The 27,874-nt window shown below is 37.7% G+C and overlaps 1 protein-coding gene across 5 annotated transcripts in view; it reads right to left on the reverse strand.

Moving 5' to 3' along the window:
* ABCC4 (ATP binding cassette subfamily C member 4) overlaps positions 1-27,874 on the reverse strand; it is a 147,820-nt gene that overhangs the window by 108,870 nt on the left and 11,076 nt on the right. For 4 of the 5 annotated variants that reach the window (XM_027884253.1, XM_027884257.1, XM_027884256.1 and 1 more), the window contains 12 exons: positions 25,274-25,384; positions 22,972-23,092; positions 22,124-22,348; positions 17,807-17,896; positions 16,463-16,626; positions 12,206-12,331; positions 9,131-9,380; positions 7,483-7,587; positions 3,149-3,238; positions 2,598-2,789; positions 998-1,092; positions 812-898 (listed from right to left, as the gene is read on the reverse strand). In XM_027884253.1, the coding sequence (XP_027740054.1) occupies positions 812-898; positions 998-1,092; positions 2,598-2,789; positions 3,149-3,238; positions 7,483-7,587; positions 9,131-9,380; positions 12,206-12,331; positions 16,463-16,626; positions 17,807-17,896; positions 22,124-22,348; positions 22,972-23,092; positions 25,274-25,384 (1,656 nt within the window). The remainder of the gene's footprint in view (positions 1-811; positions 899-997; positions 1,093-2,597; positions 2,790-3,148; positions 3,239-7,482; positions 7,588-9,130; positions 9,381-12,205; positions 12,332-16,462; positions 16,627-17,806; positions 17,897-22,123; positions 22,349-22,971; positions 23,093-25,273; positions 25,385-27,874) is intronic. The other variant, XM_027884254.1, reaches the window with a different exon arrangement.

Here is a 27,874-nt window from a genome sequence, read left to right on the forward strand (position 1 = left end):
AAGACCCTTCGGGACCTGGGTAACCCCCAGCCTTCAGTCTTAGCCCAGGAGGGGAGTAAGCCCAGCCCTGGAAGCCAACACAGAGCGAGAAAGGGAGAGAAAAAGTTCCAGCTGCAACGAGAATACTGCTGCTACTGAAGATCTATTACTAGAGAGAGAGAGCTGAAACTCCGAAAATAGAGAATGAGACTACTTCTTCTCCTTGGACTAGTATAAAAGGGGAAGAAGTATTTCTGTAAATATATAGCACTTCAACTTGAGTAGAAATTGTTGTAGATATAGTTCTTTAGTTTTTAATTTATTAGTAGTTTTTGTTTTACTAGTAATAAATGTTTATACTATCTTCCCCAAATCCTGTCTCTCTTTTGTCTGCAAAAAACCTTTTCTCAACTAGTAGTAATTGGGGGGGGGGGGTGGAAAGCAAATTGACCCAGAGCAAAACCACGACACCCATATCATTCTTCACTCAGTACTAATATTAATAAAACCCATTATTCATAAACCCCAATCATCAAGTATGAAATCTGACATTTTCCTTACGAAAATGGCATATATTCCCTTAAGAATAATTCTAGATATAATATCTACAGAACAGATTTTTAGAGGGCTTTTGAAAATAAAGAACAAACCAAAGACACGTAGTGGGGGAAAATCTTTCAATTACGTAAAAGAGAGGAAAAAGAAATGCAGGAAGTGAATGTATTAAGTTTTGTGAGGAAATCCATCTCCCCAGAAATGCTTTCTCAAGTTTTTCTATAAGTAATTATAATATAACATTCGCATTGTAAATTAAAATAAAGCAGTACCATACTTTTCAAACAAATGTCTTCCAACTTCAGCATCTACTGCACTCAGTGGATCATCCAAAAGATAGATGTCTGCATCTTGATACACAGCTCTAAAATGTATAAAGAAATGTCAGTATCACAGTCTTACATTAGTTTACTTTAGTCACTGATATCTGGCAGTTTTTAGAAACAATAAAAAAACCACTCGCCTGGCCAGGTTTACACGGGCCTTCTGTCCCCCACTCAGAGTAGCTCCACGATCTCCTATTACTGTTAGGTCACCATTTGCTAATAATTCCAAGTCCTGTGAACATGAAATAACAAGATAGCAATTTTTCTTTTCTAAATAATTTTAACTTCAAAGACCAACAAAGCTGCATCAACACAACATTTTCTTATTTTAAAGGTATTAAGATCTCACCTTAAAATACAAGGTTTCATACTAAATGATACATCTGCAGTTACTTTATGACTCTGTACTTTCAGCAAAAGGTAACTAAGAAAGCGGAAAAAATGGATGAGATCCTGAAGTTCACATTTTCTACAGAGGAAAGTGCACTACTATTCTTAGTATTACAAGGAATATTTGGGGATTCAGAAAATCAAACAAAACACTAAAATGTCTAACAGTAAATAATTAATTTTTTAGTAGTAAAAAACGAGCTGTCACAAGAAATAAAAAACTGAACTACTATCAGTAAGTCAGCTTGCCAATGTCCGTAAAACCTGCATTACTTTTATTCTTACTGCAACGCATTCAACAGAAACAACAATATTCACCACAGATTTGGTTAATTTTGGGGTTGCGACTATGAATAAGACAAAAAAATTGTACAATGTTCCATGTCAAAACATTTTATTTCCTATTGAGGAAATGCCGAAGTTTTATATTAAGCTATAACACATATTCTTAAAGTTTATTCAAAGCTTTTGTAAGATAGATAAATTTGCAAGAAAAATATGAAAGCAAATCTAAAGTGTGGATTTTTTTAATGCAGTTTGCTGTCTTTTAAAATCATTAAAACCTTAAGTTTATACAACAGCATATGACTGATCTCAGCAGGAGATATTAAAACTATCTGCCACGCGTAAAAACCTTGCAAAAAATGCTCATTACAGCAACCATCTGCTTTTCACCTGTGTCGCTGTTGACAGGAATATCGTAACATGCTGCATAAAACCTTTTTAGCTGCCAAGCAAAGCATCTGTTTCTTGACAAATCTGGCTTAATCCTCTTCTATATCTCATGTCACAAACTCCTTTGCGCACAGACCTTTCAAAAATATTTTTCATAGAACTACTTGGGTTCAGCAACTTCTCCAATATATAGCCCTAGGGTTCTTCTGATAGCTGTCAGCAACACATAACACAATACACGACATCTACTTTAAAGAAAACCATATAGGATACATACAAAATGGAAGTCACAAAGAGTGCTAGCTTGATCATTTTTTTTTCTGCCTCTTATTGCATTTGCCCACACCCCTACCATAACAGGCGTAAAAAAGGGCTAAAATGCAATTATGAAATTAAATAATAGGGAATAGCTTTTCCAAAAAATGTGTCTGTGCTTCACATAAGCTACACCTCCCCCTAGTGGAAGTTTTAGGAATTACAAGAAGGTGCTTACACAGGGATGGCAAAAATAATTATACATTATTTCTGTTAAGCAACAGGACTTACTTCACATGCTACTACTAATAATCAATTCTATACATTACATATTGCAGCATGTACCACAAGTCTAACAGAACAATATGATAAAAATAGCGAATATGGAAATAAAACACACAAAGAGAAAAGCCTTACCTTTTTAAGAGCACAGACTTTTAAAACTTTTTCGTATTTTTCTTTCTCATATTCCTTATCAAACAGTATATTACTTCTTACTGTGCCAGAAAACACCCAAGGCTGCTGAGAAACATAGGCAATTCTTCCTGTAACATTTATCAAACCTTTGTCTTTAGGCAGCTCACCAAGCACAGCACTTAAGAGAGAAGACTAGAAAACATTGGAAAAAAAATTAAAAAGTTTAGTTGCATTAAAGACATTATTAAAGACATCAGGAGATTGAGCAGCGTTTACTGGCATGATGGCATATTTCACTTTGTCACTCAAACTACTGCTAACAGTAGAAAACCACTAGTAAACCTCTAGATGCAGTGTATGAGCAACATACAAAGTACTGCCTAACTTTAAACACCCTTCCCCGAAGGACATCAGCCTTTCTTGAATACCAGTATCTTGATGTGAAGTGTGTTTTTATACACAGAAAGGAAGTGTACAGTTTTAAGTTTCTAGTTTTCACATTTAAAAGACTCATAAAAGCATTACAGAACGGGGTAAACATTAAGACTTACTTTTCCAGCTCCTACAGGTCCAATCACAGCCAATAATTCCCCTCGTCGGACAGTAAACGAAATTTGCTGAAGTGCTGGTGTTTCTAAACTCTGTGGATTTGAGAAAAAGTCAGGCCTCCTCAGTAAAGAAATTTACACCATCAAAGTAAGTATTTAGAAACAGAAAACTATATACATAAATCACTACAAACTAGCAACTCATATGACCACCATATTTTCAGGCATACAGTTTGCCTCTTCAGTAATTCATTAATTAACACTTTTGAAAGCCCCTCATCCTTCACCACAAACAAGTAACAGAGATGAAACAGCTTTCAAGGAATAAGGAATCCAAAGGCAGCTTCCTCAGAGCCCCAGTATCCTGGCTGCAGCTCAGCAGAAGGCTGGGGCGGCAGCCTCGGGAACAGGAGCTCTTTGCAGGCCACCACACCGGCATTCACGGCCACAGTATGACACACTCAGCAACTCCCAAGTAGGACAAATGGTCGAAAAAGGGAGGGTTGAAGCTCCCTCAGAGCCTCAGGAAAGCCAGATTTGTGTTTCCTCTAGTAAAGGCTCTATCTATCCAAAGTGAAAACAGAAAAATGTCATTTGATTTTACAGAACCTCATCTTGTATACTGTGTATTCTCACAGACTTTTCACGGAAAATGTAATGGGCTATTTGTATGAAAATATCCTACCTTAGGATTGTTTGTTTAATGCTCCTTTTTAGTATGCCTATCCTTTATGTTACACTACTGATAAGAGCTTATTTCCTAACATATTTTGCACCTCTTCCATCAAGGCTGTAAAACCATCTACTTCTGAAAAGAAAGGATGTTCATGTCTTTAATAGCTATGCTAAACTGCAATTTCTAGGGACCTGGTGCAGCTCCCTCTCACTAAAGCTAAACACCCTCGTAACAGAATCTGTCTTTACACACACGTTAGCCTGCACTAAGCATGATCGACACTGAAATGCAAACAATAAAATATATGCATTTAAAAAAACCCAAACAAGTACTTCTATCAATGGATCAAATGAAAACCCTGTCTTAAGCTCCAAAAACAGAAGAGCAAGGTGAAGAATACCTTAAAATCTCCAGCCACCTTTGAAGTTCAAGTGGAAGAAGAGGCCACCACCTAACCCTGCACAAAAGATGCCACAAGACCAAGTACTAGGAGTGCAAAAAGAAGAAGCCTGCAATTTGTTTCAAATTATTTGGGAAAGACAGAAATAAAGTATCCATCCACATCTATGACAGCTGGGAGAACTGGGCTAGCACACATGTGCTCACTCATGCCAGGAGAAATACTCAGCCAGATAGCACCGCACCCAGAGCTCACAATTCCCACCTCACAGAAGCACCACAGGGTTCACATGAAATCGGTGACACTGTGAGAATCTGAACTCATGTGAGTTGTGCAACTCTGCAATACTCCTTTCGTTGCCATTATTAACTTCCACAAGGTGGCATCAACGGGACTTTTTTCCTTTCCTCCACACAACCCCACTCCCCCAATCAGCATTTTACCACGAATTTGATTCCCCAGTCCAGAGTACACAGCCAAGGTGCTCAGCTAGTGCTAAAGTCAGGGGAACTCTACCAACTTATGGAAGTCAAGGATTATTTTTTTTTAAATAGAGAGTTTGTAGGAAATATCTCTTATTAAATGAACATCTATATGGAGAAAGTAAATAAGCTTTCAGACACACAGGCCTCCTTTCAGATCCCTTGAGTTTGTGCTTCTGAAAGCACAAAAGTGTAGAGACTTCCCTCCAACTTCAGATTTTTAAGAAACGTAGCATAAGAGCCTAAAAACATTACAGAAAATTTTAACGAAGTTTTTAAACTATTACCAACATACTGTATATTAAAGCAGTATTGTAAGATATCACAGAGCCTACACGAAAGTAGTAATGCAAGCAAACACACCTAAGGGGAATGGTATTTTTGCAAAATAGCATTCTTTATAATTAAAGACAATTTGTCCTGAATTAATCACACCTATTTCTAGGCACTAAACGGAGGCACTTCAATTAGAGCACAGACTAATATTACAGCTAAGTTCACCTGACAGCTCCTTACCACAAATGCCCCACCTCCCCCGTGCCCTGTCAGCTTGCTGTGTCTTTAACTTTCCTTCTTCTGCCACTTGTTTTTTCCTAACCTTGAAGACAGATTGTTCATGGGACTCAGCTATCAGAAAACAGATCTCATTAAAAGTGATTCATTTTCTATTGCTTTATCCCTCCGACCTGGTTCACCACAAGGTCATACGTAATAACCAGCACAGGGGAGGACAAAAGACCACAAGAATGATCCCTTCAGGGGTTGCAGCTCCTCAGATGAGTTTGGGCAGGCCTTACATGTCCTAAAGCCAAGAGAATGAAATAATTCTGCCCATCTCAGGGATACAGAGATCATATATTGCACAGAAGTACTACACTATTTAGGCTCCTCACATAAGGACTAAAATTATGTGGGATAAATTTGGCCTCTGTTCAAATGCCGAAAATTTAAATCTGAAGTTGCTCAGTTGAGCAGACAAGACTGTTCTGTAAACTCAAGGCACATCCTAGCCTGTGGTACTCAAGGTAACACTTGCCTTAGTACAAAAAGAGTGTGACCAGGAATTAATTGGTTTTGTTTATCTCTTGAGAAATTGTAATACACCATGTTAGGTTGTTTTCCTAAAAGTCTTGCCAATAACCCCTTTTTTACTTCAAGTGATTTTGGATTTGTGGATTGGTTGTTGGTTTGGGGTTTTTTAGTAGCTCTTCTGGCACACAATCTTTAAAAATCTATCTGTACAGTGTTTGCATTTGTTTCTCAAGCGTCTTGAGAAACCTAGTCAGAGCAGCAAGCTAAGCTGGTTACTCGACATAGGATAGCCTATTTCTATTATTCCTCTTACAACTCATCTATATCTGAACTTATCATCTTTTCAGTGAGCAGTTCTATAAAATTATTTTGTATCACTGTAAGAGTATATAAGATAAACTCCCTGAGCAGATCTGAACAGTTCTGAGAGAACTATTTTTCTCCCATGCATACTGCAATTAAATATCATAATGAAAATTACATTAACAGTTTTGTGGATGGCTTGTTGGTTTGGGGCTTTTTTTATATTGAAAGGAAACCAGTAATTCCAGTCATGCTGCCCTGCTTTACGCAATACAAACGACTCATTAAAAAAAAAAAAAAAGGTGTTTTATGGGAACGTTATGCAACCATTTCCTATAAATTGTTAAACAGTGGTTAACAAATTCCCAAAGTCAGTTTGGGAAGAGAACAAGGATTAAGAAATGGATTTAATTTTGCATTAGAATGTATTCACAATCAAGTCTTTCATATCAAGTAATTTTTAAAAATTTTAAAAATTTGGTCAATGTCTCAGAAATATTGATGTAACAGAGAACTGAGAAAGTAAAAAATGGAACTATTTTCTTTTGCAGCTGAGTAGTAGTAGGTAGATTCTTAGATATGTTTTCACATCTGATCATCCTTGGGACACAGCAGAGGTAGGGAATGAGGGTATAAAAAAGGAAATACATGACATGTCTTATTTGCATTACTTTTATATGCAAAACTCATTTTTAGAGCTTCCAGCATTTGTAATGGAGACTGAACCCTCCCATTTGCAAGGATGCTGGCAGGTTGTAATAGCTCCAGCAATTCACAACAAATTGCTGCTTAGCATAGCAATTGCAGTTTTGAAATAGACAACCCCCACCTTTCTCACACAAAAAAAATACATAATAAATTTATCACCTGTGTATCATCTCTTTTTCTAGTAATTTTGGTGGGTTTGGTGCACTTTAAGCAGAGAAAAATTTGTAGCTGAACAGTCTCAACTAAAATACGGAGTAACAAATATATATATAAATATAAATATAAATATATATATATATACATATAAACATATATATATATATATATAAGCATATATATATATATATATATAAACAAGTATACTGTACCTGTTCTAAACTAATGGACTGATAAAGCACTCAGTTCGTAGAAAAAAAACCCACATAAGGCCCACCTTACTTTGCTGCCTGTCCTTGAGTCCAATTTTAGTATCTTGCCAAAATACACTGCTGTTTAATAACAAAAGAGATTTTTACGTAGAAACACACAGTTTTTCACTTAGTATAATACTCAGGAATAGCTACTTTAAAGATTCCCTTGATAGTGTTCTCAGTGCTAATCTACAGAGTTAGCTTAATGTACTGAAAAGACAGTATACAAAGGACAGAATACAAACCACAGACACACTGCACTTTAGATTTCAAACACCTGCAGCACAAATACACTTTACATTTACTAGAAGTAGATTTAGATTTACCTTGTCCCAGTAGCAAGTCAAATCCTGAACGTGAAGAATGATATTCTCATTATCACTATGCAGTTGTGGCTTGAAGTGCGAGACCTCATCAAGCATCAGGAAGTTCTGCAATAAAAGCACAGGATAATTGCCTAATGTGAGACCAAGAATGGGAAAGGAACCCAACCACGTTTTTTGATAGCAGCCTACAGAACATTAATTATGGCACTGGAAAAAACAACCACAAACTGATCAAGAAATTTCATTTCCAAAGCAATGCACGACTGTAACAGTGTACCCCATCTATCTAGCTCTCCCCCTCCAAAATGCTCAGCAATCACCTGCTCAGTAAAGAATTCCAGAAGGAAATGGACTTTAAGAACCTATCTTTGCCTTGAAACACTGACAAGTCTTAAGATTGTTTAACTCCCTCTTTCCAATCAGAAGAGGTGAAATCACCACTGCAATACCTGCTCTGAAAGCAAATACTTATTATTTCACTGGATGAATGAGAAGGACACAGTAAGCAGCTGTCCACAGAGCCTATTAAGTATTCTTCATGTGACAAAAAGAAGACAGAACACTATCTGAACCTCTCCTCCTTTCGAAGTCCTGGGCATTAATAAAAATAATTGCTTATATCTGCATTACTGGTTTATTACACTTTCGCTACTGAAGTTCTACATTATAACCCAATCAGAGAAACCTTTCCTTCGAGTAGGCACTTTGTACCACAGCAACACCTCTAGCACACCATGCCTGATGCTAGATTATAAATATGTCAAACAAATTTAGAAAGGAAAGAGGCAAATTCCAGAGAAAAGTTCCAAGGATAACAGTTACCATAATTTTAAGACAAAACCCAAAAAAATCTAACATGCTCTGAATCACAGAACATAAAGACCTTAAACAGGCACCAGCACACAGTATTTTCAGAAGGTAAGGAAGGTCTTGATCTTAGAAGCCAACACTAGTTAACAAGTACTTAGCTAACAGTTTGCAGGCGTGAGATAGCTGCTGAAGACTTACAGCACTGAGTAACTAAGAGGAGGCAGGAGGAGAACGCCAGGAGCCACGGAAGGGCAGGAGGAGTACTGCTAGGTGTTAAAAGGCACAGAGGTACTGCTCAGACTCCAGCGAGTCTTGTTACAGGGAGCAATGAGAAGTCAAGCATTTGGATGCGGCACTCCTAGGTGTACAACACACTCTTGTTCTGTTAATACTAGATATCAGCATTGCTGATCTTCATCCTTATCGAAGCTGAGACTTCACTCCAGTACTGAAAGCAGTCACAAGACACGAGCTAGGGCTCACACCTGTCCTCCACAGATGACAGGGTAATGCAGTGTACAAGAAAAAGGAATCCTACAGCTCTCCCATCTGCCTGCTTTGTTCTTCAAACCCCCAAATATCTGAGTATCTGTCCACATGTTCCTCTTACTTCAGAAACGTCTACAATACCTCCTTGCCATATACACTCTTCTACATTCTGGCCTGCCCTATAGTGCACGTCATGTTTTGTGCATGCATACGCAGCAACACAGCTTCCAACTCACGTTATCCCATTAAAAATCCCAAACTGCAAAACTAAAATAAGGCTGCATTTGTCAGTGATGTTAAAACAAAGTTAGAGTAAGAGAAGAAATACTCTTCAGGTCAATAACCCTACCTTGATTCGTCGGATGCTAATCACTGCCTCAGATACTCTTTCAACAGCCGCAGGGAAGAACAGAGTTACTGTCAGTCTCACTGCACCATACAGGGACACTGCAACAAACACTCGACTTGCAGAGATAACATTTCCGAGCAGCACATATGCCATGAAAGTCATGAACACTGTTATTTTGCTTGCCACAAAAAAAGAGGCCAAGTTCAGTCCACGAAGGTAGGAGCTTTTCATAACCATGGAGATCTCCTTCCTAAAAATGCAAAATATAAACAATCACATCAATCTCTCTCATCGCTGTTGCCCTCAACGATCGGATGAGGGAAACTACCCCCTCAGGATTTTACTTTCATATCCTTTCTCCTCCTGTTGCACCACCCCAACTCATAAGTAAAGAACTGTGAAGAAACCACATTATATGGTAAATAGCAACCGAAAAAAAGGAACGTAAGAGGCTTAGAAACTTAGTGGGGAAGTTTATTATATTTAATATTTTAATATACAGAAATAGAAAATATAGAAAATATATTTCAGAGAGAGAAAACCGCTGTACTATTTTTTTCTGCTTTAGTCAAACTAGTCTTTTAGCTCAGATTCTAATCTGCTTCAAATATTTCTGGGCTACGTACAATAGCAAAGAGGAAAAAAAAAACCTGTATAAAAGCTAAGCACCCACAAACTTCTTATCCTTCCAATATCAAAATCCAGTAGAGTTTAGTCACAAAACTCATGACAAGACCAACATATACTCTGCAGTTGGAAAAAAAAGGGCAACTTCCAAAAGATCAAGAGTTTTGCCCATAACCCAAGTATCTGTCGTTATTCAGCTGCTGATCCTCAAACTGGATCACAGAATTCAGATTATTTCCTTTCATCTCAGTCTAAATCCTTCCCAGTTTGGACCATGCTCCTGGCTTCTTCTGGTCTAGGAACTCTAGTTCATAAATTAAGAAAATACTGATCTGTGAGGCCAATTGTTCTGCCAGTCATTGCCCAAGCTAAACAGTGACTGAAGCACTGTTCAGACACATAGATCTCCCTCCAGCAACTGAAGAGCTGTTGATGCGTAAGTTCTCAATTTCCACTTCAGTTAAATTGCAGTTTCCATTTCTAATATTTCTAAAAAATCAAGTCCAATTCCCAAGATGTTACTGCACCATCATCCACTACAACATGATGCTATCAGGCTCAACTCCTTATTAAAATAATCATTTTCCTTTATCAAGAGAGCCATGACAACTTGCTCCTTCCTCATATATTCTCTTTTTGTCTGGTTGAAATAATATCAAAGTCCTGAAAGAATTCCTTAATTTCTCTTTCCAAATAATCTGACTATTCTCAGGGAAAATCTTGATCATTTTGATCACCTTCCACTTGGATTGAGATTAGAAACTATAATTGGGATTATACAATTTGAAGGAAATTAAGTGCTCACTTGATGAAGAAAAGGACACAGGATGGGTTACTGAAAGTTAAGCAATTCTCCCACTACAGTCGCCAAATTGGCTGAACTGAGAGACTTTCAAAGAGTTTCAAAGGCTTACTTTTTCATCTTAAGGGTTCACAATCTCTGATCTCCAGAGTACAGAGAAAAAAACATTTGTATGTAAACTATTTGAATTGGGTCTAATTCAATTACTTCTACAACTCTGGATGAAAATCTTTTCCCACCCTTTAATAATCCTTAATAATCCTCTCATTATCTGTGGACAATTGGTAAGTTTTTTGTGCTACTCTCAATAAGTATCAGACAAGTTACAGCCTAATCACAGGCTGCATATAATATATTACACTCTCTTAAGGCACGAAGTTATTATAAAAGGAAATTAGTATGAACAGACATAGGAAAAAAGAGCAAAGGAGGAGTTCAGTTGTCATCCTAGCCACTGTCAAGGGGCACTGTGGAACTACTGAGCAATAAATCACCTGGCTAAATTCAAGACTTTTAACTACAGTTTTTCAAAGCACAGTTAAAGAAAAGAAAGAAGGCTCAAAGATGTGTTCTGCAAAAGCTTGTTTTTCTCCATCATTAAAAAGGAAGCCTCTAATCCTAACGAGGTGTTAAAACTTGGAAACCTGAAATTTAGGGGTGGGAAAACGCCCATTGAGGAAGCTTTCAATAAAGAAATATCCTCTCTGGCTCCCTGCCAGACACCAAACCTTTCCATCAATCATGAACATTCAATCGGCACAGTATCCTATAATCTAACAGGGGAAAAGATTATGTGCATGAAAAGAAATTTCAGGGAGAGATTTCCTGCAAATGGATAGAAAGGAAAAAAAATTCTTTAAAGCAAATGAATTCCAAATAAAACAAATTAAAAAAAAAATCAGATAATCTACAGCAAGTTAACAACCTTCTATTTACATGCTGGAGAAGGACACAACATGAAAATTAAGTTATGAGAAAAATATGGACCCAAACTCCTACAGTTATCCTTTCGCAATGAATGCTCTTACAGTGTTAAGTAAAAAGGCAAATATTGATTAAAAATCAAATTTATTAATATGTTTCAATCTGATGCGAATGGACCTCTGAAATGAAATGTCTTAGGATACCAAACTCAGCTGGCCTTGCCAGTTGAACGCCTACGGAAGTTCTGATCTGCTGCCTTACTTCCCTTCACCTTTCCCAGACAGCTTTCTAGCAGTACTTAAAACACAGAAAAGGAAGCAGAGTAGTACATTAGGATGCTATCATCTGGGACAGAAAGTCAGATTCCATATATTTCTAAAAAAGGAAATGTCTCCTTATAGGTTCCTTGCTATCAGTGAGGATGAAATTGTTGCATTACGACGACTACAGTTTATTAGTTGCTGTTTTTAAACACAACCATAAAATGAAGTATAAAAACCCCAGAATTTATAAATACCAAGGTTTGGAGGGTTTTATTAATTTTTTTATCCCCTTAGAATGTATTTTCATTCCTCCACTCTTGCTATATATATAAAAAAAATAAATCCCAAGACTTTTAAGCAAACTGCATTTTAAAACACAAAATAACACACTTATTCAAATGTAAAAAAAAATGGCAACTGACACTGGTCATATACCAAGCTGTATCTTTCCAGGATTACCTTCTTAAACCACTCACAAGTTCCGCAAATGACTTTTCCCAAGCATACATCTTTATTATCTTCATACCACTTATCACTTCATTCATGGTCCTAATCCTGACATCTGTTAAGGCAGCTGTCTTGCTTCTGGAAACAGCACAAAGGAAAAAATTTCAGATTCCCTAAAGAAGACAATTTATGATCATGCAACATACTCATACACATGAAGTTTTTGCTTTTACACGTAAAGACGTTTCACATAATTGTAACTGCATTAAAGGGTCTTCCTAAAACAGTATCTTAAAGCTAACACACAGACAGACTTGGAATGTTTGTATTCCTGGTATTACCTGTTCTCAGGAAACTGTGAAGTGATTCTATGTTCAGAATTATATGTCAACTTGTGCAAACACATGGTATTCTTTAAACAACATCTTTGTGTACCAAAAAAGCCTCAAATTAAAACATTCACAACTATCAGAACTAAACAAAAATCGGAAAATTATTTTAAAACAGAAGATTTCAAAATGCCAAAACAACCACCCTTCTCACAAGGCTCTTTTGATTTGTTAAAGAAACTGGCCTCATTTGTGTCTTTTTAGCATTAACTCTAGTTGAAACAGAGATTACTTAGTACATGAGCTATAATTTATTAGAGATAATCTAAATATGGTTTTGTTTAACAAATAATTATTATTTAATCATTAATTGTAATAACACTAATGTAAATATATCTATTTGAATCCCACATTATGTTTGCATTGATGAGCAAACTGGAAAATATATATAATTAAATAATAAAGTCACAGTTCTAATTAGGAAAAGAAGTACTGAAAGTTAGAAGCCACGTAATGAATGCATAAATCATGCCAATAGAGCCTATAACAATTCTGAATTCATTCATGTAGACAAACATACTTTGCACATAGTCAGCTATGGTAGACCTTATTTTGATAAAACACACTTTTATGTGCTAAATTACTTATTTTTGCATATACCAATGAAAGTTAAGATTCAAAGAGCATTTAAAAAAAAAAGTCTCTTTAGAAGAGGCAACTGGACTTTGTCAACCTAACCGCCCCCTATAAGATTTCTTAGATAGAAATCTCTGGAAGAAATAGCGAAGAAATAGCCATATTTAAAAAACATAACTAGAAAGAATTTCAAGCACCTACTCGTCATATTAAAAAAATTTCTCAGCACCAGCGTTCCATAAATGTTAGGATGGCTGAAGCAGGGTATTAAAAAATATTTATTCAAGAAAGCTGAGAAAAGGAATGTAGAAACTTAGCTCTAACACTATCAAGGACTCTTATTAACACAGAGGAAGATTACTTAGCCTAAACCATTGAGATGGAACAAGATTATCTTTGCTACTTCATCTTTTGCTCTTTCGAAAATAAACAGCAGAAGAAAAACAATTCCTCAGAGAGCGTAAGAGCTCAGTATTTCTTCCCCATACACACATCACCACTGTAAAAGGCAAAATTTAGCATGTATTGTTCATGTCTCTGCAGCAGCAAACAGAAATTCTCACCTACAGTCTATTGAAAGTCACTTAACTTCCAGGTTTGGTCCCAGACAACAGAAGGTTGAAGATGGTTCAAAATAATAAAGTTAACTGAAGTTTCTTTTTTTAATCAAAAAGGCTATAGTTCTCATAAACCAATTTTTCAGTTTTCCTGCTGAAGTGTTATCATAGTTTAACAATCCCCTTTCAAATTCCTTTAAAATGTTCAAGAGGTTGGGGCAGGGGTGCTATTTTTCTTTTTTTTTTTTAAAGTTACACTCCCCTACACTGCAATAAGCATATTTTGTACATACATACTGGAAGCCACAGGATCAGTGATATTATATAATGGCTTCAAGTACACAGACATCCAGTGCACTGACAGTTAACTTACAGCAGAGGAAGTCACTTCCCCAGTTTTAAAAATATTAAGTTTAGAGTACATGCAGATCAGTCTGACTGCAAAACCCATGCTCACACAGCATGATAAGAGTGCAACAGGAAAGGACCTAAAAATTCTTCAACTGTCTGAGAAGTTCCCTCTATAATACTCATAAGCATTCTACATTAAGCAAGCTGCAAAAATTCCTTTTTGTTTTCATGAGGCGGTTTTAATCATGTCTGACACAACAGTTACATATAGTGTTTCTCTTCATAATTGTAAGGACTTTAAATGAGACTTTTACAGTTGGATGGCTAAGCAGTAAAAGGAATTGAGCACTTGGGAATAAATATATGTAAGTGGTCTTCAGTGCAATGACTGAACTATTTCTCAAATAATGTATTAGGTCATGTATTTTGCAAAACTTCCAATACTTGTGCAAGTAAAAGCAATCCTGCAGATTACAGTGTATACCATTCCACAGGATACTGAGTCCATTTCTGCAAACTCCTCCAGCACTGCAGCCAATGCCTGCATCATGAACTGGTGTGCATATGTGCTTACAAGACTGAGTCATAAGTACAGTGCTGAATAATAGCGCAAATTAGCTGCCACACCGAGCGTGCTTGGATTTTAGCAAAAGCTTTAATCCTTAAATTACTTCTTCATAGGCTGATTTCCTTAAATCCATGCAGATTCCCAGCAACTGCCATGTGAAAACACTCATCATTACACAGAGCTGAAATCTATTCCAGTTTTACCATTAACCCCTTCTGCTCACATCACATTTCTGCTCACAAAGATCTGTGCACATGGAGATCAGCAAAAGTTCTTCTAGTTAACGAATTATTTTCTTTGCACTGCATCCAAACGAGTGGCCATGGGTAAAAAACCCCAAAACAACATTACATTGCCACTGACTAATTTTTAAAATACGTACCTTTAAGAGAGAGATTTTTGTCACCCAGTTGCCTGGCCCTGGACAAGTCCCTTACTCTCTCTGTGCCTCAGTTTCCCATATGTAGATTGGAGATATTAATGCTTACCACCATGGATAAGGAACTAGCTAAGCACTAAGTATTTTAACTACTGACCCAAACCTCAAAACCTGAGAAACCTAAACTAAAAAAACCACCAACAGTGAATTAGCTTGATCCTCATGCATGCATATTGCACATGCAGTGAAAATGTACACCTAAGAATATATGGCAAGTGTTCTACAAACAGGTTTCATCATTTAAAAAAAAACCTAAGAATTTGACAGAGAAAACTGAATGAATCATTATTTGAGAAACAGCATACGAACATTACTTTGGAAATAGCACATGAACTGTCTTCAGAATGACTGAAGACTACCACACTGGTTGCAAATAGATGGAGTTCTATGAGTTGGCTTCATTCTGTAATTCTCAGTTCTCTCTTCATACCCAGCCATGCAATGGCAATGCCATACTCAATAGGTCTGGGAAACTTACCATGAAATACAACTAGAAAACAACAGTAACTCACTAAAATAAGCTTTACTTATCAGAAGAGCTAGAAGGAACCCATTCAGCAAAGATTGCAAATAAAGATGCATAACGCTTGTAAGCATACGTGTACACAGTAAAGGAACGCAAAAATATTTCCATTAAGATGCAAAGGCCATTTATAAACTCATTTTGTAAGTAGAGCATAATTATATAAGAAACAGAAAACTTCTAGGCAAGAATTTGCCTCAACAGGCCCATCTCAGACAAGTCTTTTTTTTTTTTTTTTTTTTTTTTTTTTAAGGACAAAGTCACAGAAAACAAATTTGTCTGATAATGGAAAATTACTGCAAACTCTTCACAGCCTAGAACCTTACAGTCAGAAGCCTAATACTGGCATCAAAACTACCATCACAATTTTTAATTCCTCTCTAAGTTCCTTCTCCATTTTTCTCTCAGCACCTTTGTCATGAAGGAAAGACAGTAAGATCTGAACACAAAACTTTCAGAGCTTTCTGCTGCAACTCTTGTATCACCCCAGTAAGTCAAATGTAGAGCAGGGCTGATAGTATTGCCTCTGCAAGTAAGCACTCCCTAAGCACCGCTGCAGGAAGGAGTTACACAATTCTATGCCAAGACCTAGGGTAAGGTAGCTACAGAAATAGCCCGACTCTTTTAATGTATTGGACATCTAATGAGTAGCAGATATTCTCTGCATGTTTGGCAGACAGACCATAAACAGGAATTCAGACATCTCGTATCAGCAACTATAAAAAAACATTGGCAAAGATAAAAGACAATGCAAAAATCATCACCAGACACAAGCTGATCTCACAGCAGTACTCCACCTCCATCCAGCACGAATATTTTTAAACCTGTAACAGAAAATACCTACAAACCAAGATATGCAGCCTTACCTGAGGGAAGAAAAAAGCCTCCCAATGCAGGTCTGGACAGGAAGAAGAATAATCAGAACTGCCATTCCTGCAAGACATGATGGGCCTATTTCCATCCAGAGAAGTGCTGTTACTGCTACAGCTTGAATTGGTCCAGCCCACAAGAAGTGCAAGAAAATTGTTACCTAGACAAATAGTTAAGAATCACATGTTAGCTTTTGGTCTTAGCTAAGAAATTTAACCCTAGTAACAATGAGGAAGCATTTTTGCATTCAGCGAGAATTCTGCATCAGATTCAGAGACCTAAATGTACATTCAGCTGTACAGAGAGTAAACAAATGCTGATTTTGTTTTACGTTTGTCATTAAAATTTCTCTCAGTTTAGAAAAACAGCAGGATATTTAAGGAGAGAAAAAAAGGCATGTTTTTCTCCCATATTAAAGGAAATTTAAGGATGGCATTCCTACGATGCCATCCAGAAGAGTCTTGAGAGGTGGGCCCATGCAAACCTTGGAATTCAACAAGGAAGCGCAAGGTCCTATATCTGGGCTGGAGTAATCCCAAGCATAAATACAGGCTGGGTGGAAAACGTATTGAAAGCTACCCTGGCGAGAAGGACTTGGGGTGCTGGTGGATGAGAAGTTTAACACAGGCTGGCAGTGTGTGCCTGCAGCCCAGAAAGCCAAGCATGTCCTGGGCTGCATAAGAAGAAGCGCTGCCAGCAGGTCAAGGGAGGTGACTCTCCCTACCTGGAGTACTGCATCCAGCACTGATGGACATGGACCTGCTGAAGCAAGTCCAGAGGAGGGCCACAAAGATAATCAGAGGGTGGGAACACCTCTCCTGTGAACACAGGCTGAGAGAGTTCGGGGTTGTTCAGCCTGGAGAAGAGAAGGCTCTGGGGAGACCTCATATCAGCCTTCCAGTACCTAAAGGGGGCCGACAGGAGAGCTGGAGAGGGACTTTTTAAAAGCACATGTAGTGAGTGATAGGACAAAGGGGAATAGTTTTAACCTCACGGAAAGTAGGTTTAGATTAGAAAGAAGTTCTTCACTGTGGGGATGGTGAGGCACTGGAACAGGTTGCTCAGTGAAGCTGTGGATATCCCAACCCTTGGCAATGTTGAAAGACAAGCTAGATGGGCCTTTGAGCAACCTGTCTAGTGGAAGATGTCCCTGCCCATGGCAGCGAGGCTGGAACTATATGATCTTTAAGGTCTCTTCCAACCCAAAACATTCTACGTGCAAGACACAACTAGAAGAAATGTTCATTAGAAACATTCAAGCATCAGTTGTGAACAAAAATTCCTTAACTCCAACCCCACAATTTCTTCAGCCCACTGAAAAAATCTGTAATACTTCTTACCTGATCAAATTTGTTCACATCATTTGACAGAAGATTTACTATTTGACCAGTAGTAGTTTTTGCCATAGCTACATTACTAAGACGAAGCGCCTAAAAAAGTCAAAACAGTACCAGATTGTTACAGTTTATAGAGCACTGTACACCTATACACCAAAGACTCAATACACAAATACAATACCGGGCCAAAAGCTGAAGGTGCATCTCAGCTTTTGCCTGAAAGTATTGAGGCACAGTAAAAACTTTAGATAACGTGTGCGTTAGGTGACATATTCTGAACAAAGTCCTGAAGAAAAGAGTATTAAAAAAATGACTGTGAGAAGTGCCATAACTACCTTCATTCTGAAGTGATTAAAAATGGGAAAATATCGACATAGCAAGTCATTAAAACTAAGCAAAAGAATGTCTAACTTTCTGTGTGCATTGTTTTCCCCCTCAGTATGAGTTATCTGTACAAAATAGGAACAGAAAACTCCATCTGAAGGTCAAATTAAAATCAGAACACTGTTTGGCCAATTGCAAGAATTCTGTTTTGAACAAGATCTGAGAGAAGGCAAAAAAAACCCAAGTCATTCATTTTACACTATCAGTTCTTGCTAACGCTGCAAACAGTGCTTTCTTTGTAAATCAGATTTAATATCCCCTTACAAATTACTATTTCCCTTGTTAATAACACTTGCAACAACATTTCTGAATTATATAAAATAAGGTTAGCACATGCTATGAAAAGCAACAAGATTAAATATCAAATATTTTTATAAGTTGATAAATAAGCTAATCAGTAGAAAATAGTATGTATTTATAAAATACCCCTCCAAAAAAACAAGTCTGGAAATACAGAGTTTGATATTACTGCAAAGATCCAAACTGAAATTGCTCAAAAATACTGATAACACACCCTGCTTCTTTCTACACCCGCTAGAAGGAAAACATGTTTGTAGCACAAGTTCAAAAAATATACAAAACACACTGCATGTTTTTCTCTACAGGAATAGTTTCCTCCTCAAAAAGACTTTGCATTTTTAGGCAGTGGACATCTACTTCTCCCCCTCCAAACAGTTATTATTAGGATTCCTTTTTGATCAATAATCAAACCTGAAAAGCACTAACTGCTTAAAAAACACTGTTCCAGAATTCTGAAACAGGTGGAAGAACATCAGTCATCAAAGTACTATTCAAAGCATCATTTCAAATGAAGTGCCTTACACTTCTTGCACCTCACTCTTGTGTTAGAATAGTACTGTTAATCAGAGAGAATCTCAATCTAACTTCATTGAAACCAGCAGGCAGAAACTTTTAAAACTCCACTAAGAAATTCCTTTGATATTCCAATAACAAATCTAGGATACTGGGTAGATTAAAGATGATTTAGTTATTTGAGAAAATGATTGCTTCATTCCCCATCTTAAGCCACGTCTCTGATATACCTGAAATTCCCCAGCCACAGCACAGCCATATTTCTATAGTGTTTACTCAACACCACAGATCAAGGTTGATAAACTCTGAGAAAATCTGTTAGATATCCACAGACCATAATAACAGGAGTTCACATGATGCATGTTTGAAGAACTTGCCCACCAGGACGTGTTTACAGCACCTCCTTTACAACTGTATCTGCTGAGGTTCACCTGAGCCATCAGGGAAGACCGCACTGGTGTCTTGCTAGAGGCTCATGGCCTGGGTCTGTGTTGGACCTGCCACCCAAATCACCTCTCTGACTTCTTCCTAGCTGTTTCAGACACAGGCAGCAAAAACAGTTTCAGTATGATTCTTATGAGTCCAGTTCCTTTTGACAAAGACGGTCTCAGGAAGAACCACGCAAGCACCTGAGCCAAAAGGAGGGTGCTCATCTCTGACCCATTTGTCTTCTCAGGGAAGAGACAGCATTCCCACTGTCAGCCACAGTGCAATTTGAGTCTTTCCTTGCCTCCCTTCTTGTTTTTGATTCTTTTTTCTTTTTTTCAAGTGAAATAAGCTTTACATTTTCCTGGCTGAATGAACCTGTCTAGACTGCAAAGTATACAGAAAGAAATGGAACCATCGAACACAAAGCAGCAGTTTTATTTACAAAACCAATTTCTATCAAACAATCCTGTTTTGGTACCTTCCCCTTTCTACTACATCCAAAATACAGCCCTATATGAGCTGAGGAAAATTAACTCTATCCCAGCCAAAGTCAGTACACTGACCTCAAAGAACTTCTGAAAGTTAAGTCTTAAAAAAAAAAACGCAACAAAAACCAGCTTCCCATAAGTCGGCTTTGGTTTCAAAACTTAAGACTGTGAGTCATGGGACAGATTTCATTTTAATTTTTGTTACAAGCTCCCTACGTGCATCACTAATACTGTTTACCAGTCACAAAACATCTTAGGAGTTTGAATACAAGGCTTTTGCAAATTAGATTTTAACTTTCCAGGAAACAAAAAAGGATCTAAAACTTAAGAATTATGAGCATTTGAAATTCTCCACTAAGGATGCTCTCTTATCCAGCCTATTCATTCTTGCAAATCCAAGATATTATTTACTACAGCAATTAACCAACTCTGCAAAAGTGCTGGTAAATTGGCATCCAAGTTATTTCAAAAGCCTGTAGGAGGATAAAGCGAAAGTATTACCTATCTATAAGCTGCAGATAATGAAGACAAATCATTAGAGAGATTTATCAATGTTCTGCTGTGACCTCAGCCTTCACCCTAAGGAGCAAACATTAATGAGATGAGGGGAGACTAATTCTCCATTGAATCCCATCTCTAGAAATAAGGGTGTATATTACAAACATTTCTTTTCCAAGCTTCTAAGCTAGTATCTACACAACAAACAACATCAATATATATATTTTCATGAATTTCAAATTGTTTTGATAACCAGTTTAGTAAATTAATACCTTAGAGAGATGTTTATGTACAAGAAATCAGTGTGCCATGTTAGAGCCAAGTTCCCAGAGGATCACGGTATCAGAAGGGGGAGGAGAATAAATGAGTGCATGAAAAACAAGCACCACTTACAATGCAGACATTTTCTCTCTCCTCACTCTATTGCTTTGCCCAAAAACTTCACACGACCTACACAAATAGTACAAGTGTTTGTCTTAAGTGAGTGGTACCTATGTTTAATGGTTAAAATTAACATGGATTTCTTTACATTCCAAAGAAACTGTATAGTTCTGATCCCTTCAATTAAGCTTTTTGCTGAAGTAAGAACTTGTAGGCCACTATTCTAGCAGCACTATCACTGGAAACATAGGGTATTTTCTCTGTCAGCACTGCCAGCAGAGATTTTTGCTCTCTCATCAAGGAGAGCATTTCATATCGCATATCGGTCAACTCCTTCCTGCAGGTAATACTCATTACTTCTCTTGTTCCACTTTCTCTCTGACAGCAGCCTTGACTCCTGCTGTAGCTGAGAAAAAATATTTCTTGATCAGGACACACAGACAGCAAAGAAACCAATGCTCACTGAACATACATCCCTTCTCAGATTTCACTGGTTTTAATGGAGGTCTGCAGTACTCCCACAGTAAAATCAGTATATTATACTAAAAAATGGCTCTACCCTACCTTTAGGATTCAGCTTGATTCTTAACCATGTCTCCTCTACCTGCTTCTCTCTCTCTTTTCCCCTAAACAGGAGGGTTACTAAAGGTAAAGATGCCGAGCATTCCTGCCAGCCTGGAGGGTGAAGCAGCTGTCCCACAAAACTGCTGCTGCTCCCCAAGCACACCTGATGGATGCCCCAAGGGAGGGGGCAGACTCTGACCTGCAAAGGAGCCAACATACTAATTCTACTGCACTGATGGAATAAAATATAAATAAATCTGGCCATCAACCACAATTGGGGGGGGTGGAAAACTGGACAGTGAAGCAATTCTCAGGCAACTGAGAGTGCTGTAGCAGATGGTGACATCCAAGCATAACTGCCCCCTCGGGATCAAACTGCAAGGATGTGTAACTGCCAGCATTCCCTGGGAGCTCTGCCCCTCTCCTGCTGTATGCTGATGACTCTTAGAGCTCCAGCTCATATCCCTTCCACAAACAATTCTGTCCTCTTCAACAACACCAGCAGGAATAAAAAGGCACCTCCTCCAAGACTTTAGTGCTATTTAATTCACCACCTTCACTAGCAAGACTGAAACTGTCGTTCAGACACCATGGTACCCAAGAGAGTGTAAGGCCCGACAAGTGTAAACGTGCATTACATTTCTACAAATGAGTAACTTCAATGGAATTGCAACCATCAACACAACAAATAACTGCATTTTTTAACTCCCCTGATGAAATAGCTGTCGAATATCAAATTATATGTCTAAACAGGTTTGCTTACCTTCCGATAAATCATATGACACATGGCTACCCTCAGCTTCATGCCAGCCCGCTGTACGTGATAGAAGTACAAGTGGTGCATTATAGCTAGAATAAGTGTGCACACAGACAGAGCAGCTGCGTAGCAATATGCAAAATTCAAAGCTACCTCATCTGAGGAATCATAGGTTTCAAAATAATTAATAATTTTTCCCAAAAAAATTGGTTGAACTATTTTGATGGTTTCCTGAAAGAAAAAGAAGGGGGGAAAAGTATTAATAATTTCATATCACACCACGCTATCCAAGTTTTTGTAAGCAGGCAAATGAGTGCCAAATACTGCCACAAGTCATATCCCTTATTATTTTGTCTTCATTGTGCTCTAAATGTCACGCCAAATTTTATCAATACATAATCCAAAAAGAAATATGTTCCACATTAAAATTTAGCTGCAACCTTAAAGAGACCTATCTCAATTACAAAAAAAACCTTTGATGCTATAAAAATTGCATGACTGTGTATTACACTTCCATTTTTAAAGATGACAGTGTGTCCTTTACAGCCATTTACATAGAGCAAAGAACCCCCTTTTATTGGGCACCTCCCTCAGATACATAAAATACAGTTAAGTCAGTGACTTGCAATGCCTCAAAAATAATGCACTGAAATCAGCTGTTGCATATCCACAATCCTGCAGTTATGACTCAATTTTTCAGTGTCTACAGGGGTACAGTTCTGTTTTACCCCTCTAAGAGATTAAGTACATGAACATTACCAGGTTTTCTGAACAGTACAGCTCCAATCTAGGCCGCCAAGTTTCACATTGCTGTAAGCCATGAAGTATGCTCCGTGGCATTTCACACCACTTACCTCAATCATTGTGAAAGCTCCAAGAACTAAATAGGACTTCCAGTAACAAAGAATAATGGCTTTTGTTAAATGCGGCATTTTTCCCCTCTTCTTTGCTTTTTGCACCTCTTTATCCCAGTACCTGGCAAACAAAGCACAAACATACTGGAGGACAGAAGGGAAATCACAAGGCAATTACCTAGAATAAAATATTTTCTGATTTACAGCCAGATTGCCATGGTCAGCTTTATACAACCAAATAAAAAAAAAAAAAGGAGTTAACAGTCATGTCTTCTCATTCACATAAACGCTTAGTACTTAGTATTATAGGTCTATTTGCTCTTGGTTAATCACAAGCAATTCACCACTGTTAACTATTATCACCTGGAAACATTTGCTGATGAGGAGACCTTTCTTTTTTTCTTCTCTCACTGCAAAAGTCACTCGCCTTACTTAAGAGCCTATTATCATATGATCTTCTGATTATGGATTAAACCAAGGCAGTATAGAGTGCCTTAATCTTCCTATAAGCTCTGCCCTTCTCCAGAAACGTTGTGATGCACAACCCTTTCTCATGTCTGTCCCTTTCTTTCTTCAACCACATGATTCAATGAGGATGAGAAGATACGGAATTTTGTCACCTAACACTCCTCACATCCCTCTGAAGGCAAGGATTACATCAGCAGAGTGGCAAAGACCTCTGAATTACCACATCTGCCCACAACCAGGACACAATCCGCTCACATGAAAATCAAAGACAGTAATAACAAGCATGACATTAACAAGAAAGTATCAGAATTTATGCAGATTTCTTAAAACACACTGCTCTCAGACAGGATGCTCCCCCTTTCTTCCAGAGGCTAAATATATTCTGCCAACCCTCTGACCTTGACAGTTTTGAGGGCTGAAATGAGTCTAAGGCATGAAAGCCAATTATTTTGCAACAAAGCACATAAGTTCAAAGCATACAGATAAGAAAATTTTTTCTATGTTTACCCTCTTTTTTTTTGTTACAAGGATTACAGAGTTATTGTCTAAATGCCTCAGAATCAGAAACAAAACTGTAGATTCTATGGGGTTTATTGGCTCAAATTTATGAATTATATTCTCTGCTTCTTGGCCAAGTACACTAAATAATTAAAGAACACCTTTTTGTTTTTCCTATGTGCCATATTTCCTACCATTTGCTGACTCATGGAAAGTGTGTGCTTTTACTGCAAGAATCATTGGAAAGAGTGCATCTTCCCCTACAGCAAACTCCCTGAAGACACAAACAAGGAATCTGGCAAAGCCCTCCAGCTACAAAGACATTAAAAACAGCAACTCCTACGAGCTTATCATCTACCCTCTTTCTTCAGTTAACTCATCCAGAACAGGACAACATAAGACCCAGTCAAAACCTTTCATTTCTGGATTCTTTCTACTTCTTAAAGAGTCTCTCAGCCCCATGAAACTGTGAGGATCAAAGTCGATTTACTTTCATTTCAGTATAAAGGCAAGAAAAAACAAGGCCACACTTTCCTAATATACAGGCCACCTTTTATTAGCAGACACCTCTTCCTCTAATTATATTTAACTAAACATTATCTGAAGACAAAAACCTTATCTGTTGCATAGTTCAATTTGCATAAACAGCTACCCTTTGAAGATATTTCACTTAAAATAAAACGGCAGAACCTCCTGGGTTTGTAACAACATGAATTAGTACACAGCCCAAGAAAATGTATTTAAAACAAAATAAAGACACTTCCTAGATGCAAGTTTTTCACTGTTCAAGGCATTTTATCCACTTTACAAGTGAGTGGCGTATTGTCAATATATCTATATGCACACATATATAAAGGGTACAAAGTTGTCAATTCAGTTTGCATTCAAACCCAAAAATAACAAAGAAAAAAACAACCTAAAACTCTTTTTACCCACTTTTATACATAGCAATTTAAAAAGTTTCCACAGGTATTTTAGCACAGACAAGAAGACTCACACCAATTTATTAAGAATTACTGCAGTAACAGTTGATGAGAAGTCTTCTTTTCCAATAATTCTGCAAATTATCAAACTGATTATAAACTATACAATGGAAATACTCTAATATACTTCCATTATGTGTAACTTGAAAAAAACTGAAAAGCTTCTATGGTAAACAAGTTCTCTTACTTCTTATTACTCTTAAGTCTTCAGCATTTTTAACCTTGTTAAATTTTACAACAACCTCTTTTAATTTTAGAATAGAAGTAAGACTCTCACCTTCACCAGAAGAAATATAATGGAAGAGAACAACTGTCCTTTCCAACCCAAACTATTCTATGATTTTTCTCCTTACCACTGCAATTCCTCTCCAAGCTTCTTTGAGGAATCTTCTGGCAGCACTTTATACATATCATCTTCTTCAAGCTTCCGTTTATGGCCAGTAATAAATAAAGGATTCAACCACCTAGTTAAATACAAATTATTAATAAACTGATCAGCAGATCAAAAGAATAATTACTTTAAATATTAATTTAATTCATTTATCCCTTTCCCTCCTCCTTCTGAATCACTCAACATCCACACAATTATTTTACTGCACTTTTATTTAAGAATTAAGTCAACCCCTATTTTACAAATGGGAAAGCATTCCCATTTCCTGAAACTGTTTATGCCCCACAGCATCTTACTCCCAGGCATCCAGACAGCCAGCACAACTCTTCCTGGCCTTAAGGCAACTGTTTTCTTACAGTGTTTCTTTATACTCACCCCCCCCCCCCCGGAACTTAATCCAAAGATTAAAATATTGACATAAATAAAATTGTAATACATAATAAAGGACTTTTTTGTCACATTTACTTGAGGAGAAATGTTGTTCAACTGCCATCTTGACAAGTATTAAACGTTAGCAATTTAAAGACAATCACCCAAATGTAAAAATGGGTAAATAATGGATTATTACTAGATCTCAGACATATTTGGAAATATAAACAGAAGCACACTGACACAATGTGCAGATTCAAAAAAGGAAAATACTGTCTAACAGCTCAATTTCCTTAGTGGACAGATTTTTAAAAGGTCTGTATTTTATGAGAGTGCTGTAACGATAAATTATAATAGTGATACTGAAGGTTTGTTGAAAAACACTACGTTGTTAGCTCAAATAATACTGTCAGAGAATAGCAAGATTAGCTTTCATGCATCTAGATTCTTCTTCGAACCTGAAACACAGGCCAAGGAGGTTCAAGCAGTATCAGCTCACAGAGCACAAAGACGCACAGCAAAAAGCACCAAAGTGACCAAGTCGTTCTTGAGATGGAGCAAAATAAAATGACACACATGAAACAGGCATGGCTTAGTGCGAACAGGGGAGTTAGGGAACTTGCAGATTCCCACTTTGTTTGTCCCTCTGCTGAATCCATGGTATTTGGTTTCCAGAAGAAATGTGCATTTTGACTCTCAGGCTTATTTCCTACAAGTACTTTCTCAACTGGTCAACACCATCAAAACCAAGTAGTCAGGGACAGATCTGTTTTGGAAAAAACACTCTTGTACTAAAGGCAAGCTGTTTGTCTGATCTCAATTGCCTGTGAAAGTTCTTAATTGTTGCTTAGTTTCTGATACTTAATTATTCCCCAGCTTCACCAACACAGCTCTTACACAAGCACCTGCTGGACTAAGTGAAGAGTATTATTTTCTGGAAGGCCTACATGTGAGAATTCAAAACTGGGATGGTTTACAACGAGGGCATTTATTTATTCACAACCACAACAGTGGTTATGAACACTTACCAACTAGCTTTGCACTTCTTGCCTAGGCACGTTCCAACTACACTTAGTATACACTGGCTTATAAGCAGTTTGTTGATTAGAGTGGGTGGAGGGCCAGGCTGAACCCTAGAGAGGGGGCTCAGAGAGTTTCTTCAAAGATAGGACTGTTGCAAAAACCTCTTTCCCAGGCTCCATGGCAAAACTCCATGTTATAAACGGGATTAATGATGTTTTTCCTTCGCTGCTTAGCATGTTAGCACAGTGTTTGTGTGACTCATTCAAAAATTAAGTCTCTATCTTCAGAGTAGCACTTTGATGCCTAACAGCCCTTTTTAAACCCTTGGAGTGAATACTGCTTATGTGAGCTGTTAACTCCTCAACGTATGTTAAAAGTACAATTAGGACCTGTCAGACAAGTCTATTGCTTGGGCTGTATGGTCAAATAGCATCAGCACCCAAATCACTGTCACAACTTCCCTATAGCCCTGACTAAAGGTCTCAAAGAAGAACTTCTGCCTAGTTTGACAGAAGCAACCTGCTCCATTGAAACATTTCCTCTTTGGCCTCCATTCTTGCAGCTGACCACAGGTTAAATGCAGAATTGAGGCAAATAACCTCAAGGCCATTCAAATACTTTCTGCCTGCGGGGTGAGAGAGACACTCTGCTCCAGGACAGTATTAGCTGGTGCTGTACTCCATAAACAAGTCACGAGTCTCCTTTCAGAAAGGGGGGGCTAGAGTAAATATTATCTTTCCCAACTACTCTAGCATGAGTATCAGGATGAGACACCCCTTTCAGGAAAACATAGGGATAAATCCTTCTCCCATCTATGGAAATGGTTATGAGGTTCCACTGGCTACTGCTGCCAAGGTGGTGAAAACAAAAATCATTCTGACATTTAACAAGGAACATAAATAGGATATTTATTACAGAATCACAGAATGGTTGGGGTTGCTTAAGAAGGGACATCTGGAGGTCAGCTGATCCAACTCCTGCTGCTCAAGCAGGGCCACCTAGAGCTGGTTATACAGGACAATGTGCAGGAAGTTTTTGAAGATCTACACATGAGGAGACTTCCTAACTTTTCTGGGCAGCCTGTTCCAGTGCTCAATCACCCTCACAGAGAAAAAGTGTTTCCTGATGTTCAGAGAGAATCCCCTGTGTTTCAGTTTGTGCTCCTTGCCTC

This window comes from Empidonax traillii, unplaced genomic scaffold (assembly GCF_003031625.1).
Source record: "Empidonax traillii isolate 1590-97213 ecotype Southwest subspecies unplaced genomic scaffold, ASM303162v1 scaffold141:size962631, whole genome shotgun sequence".
In the NCBI taxonomy this organism is placed as follows: domain Eukaryota; kingdom Metazoa; phylum Chordata; class Aves; order Passeriformes; family Tyrannidae; genus Empidonax; species Empidonax traillii.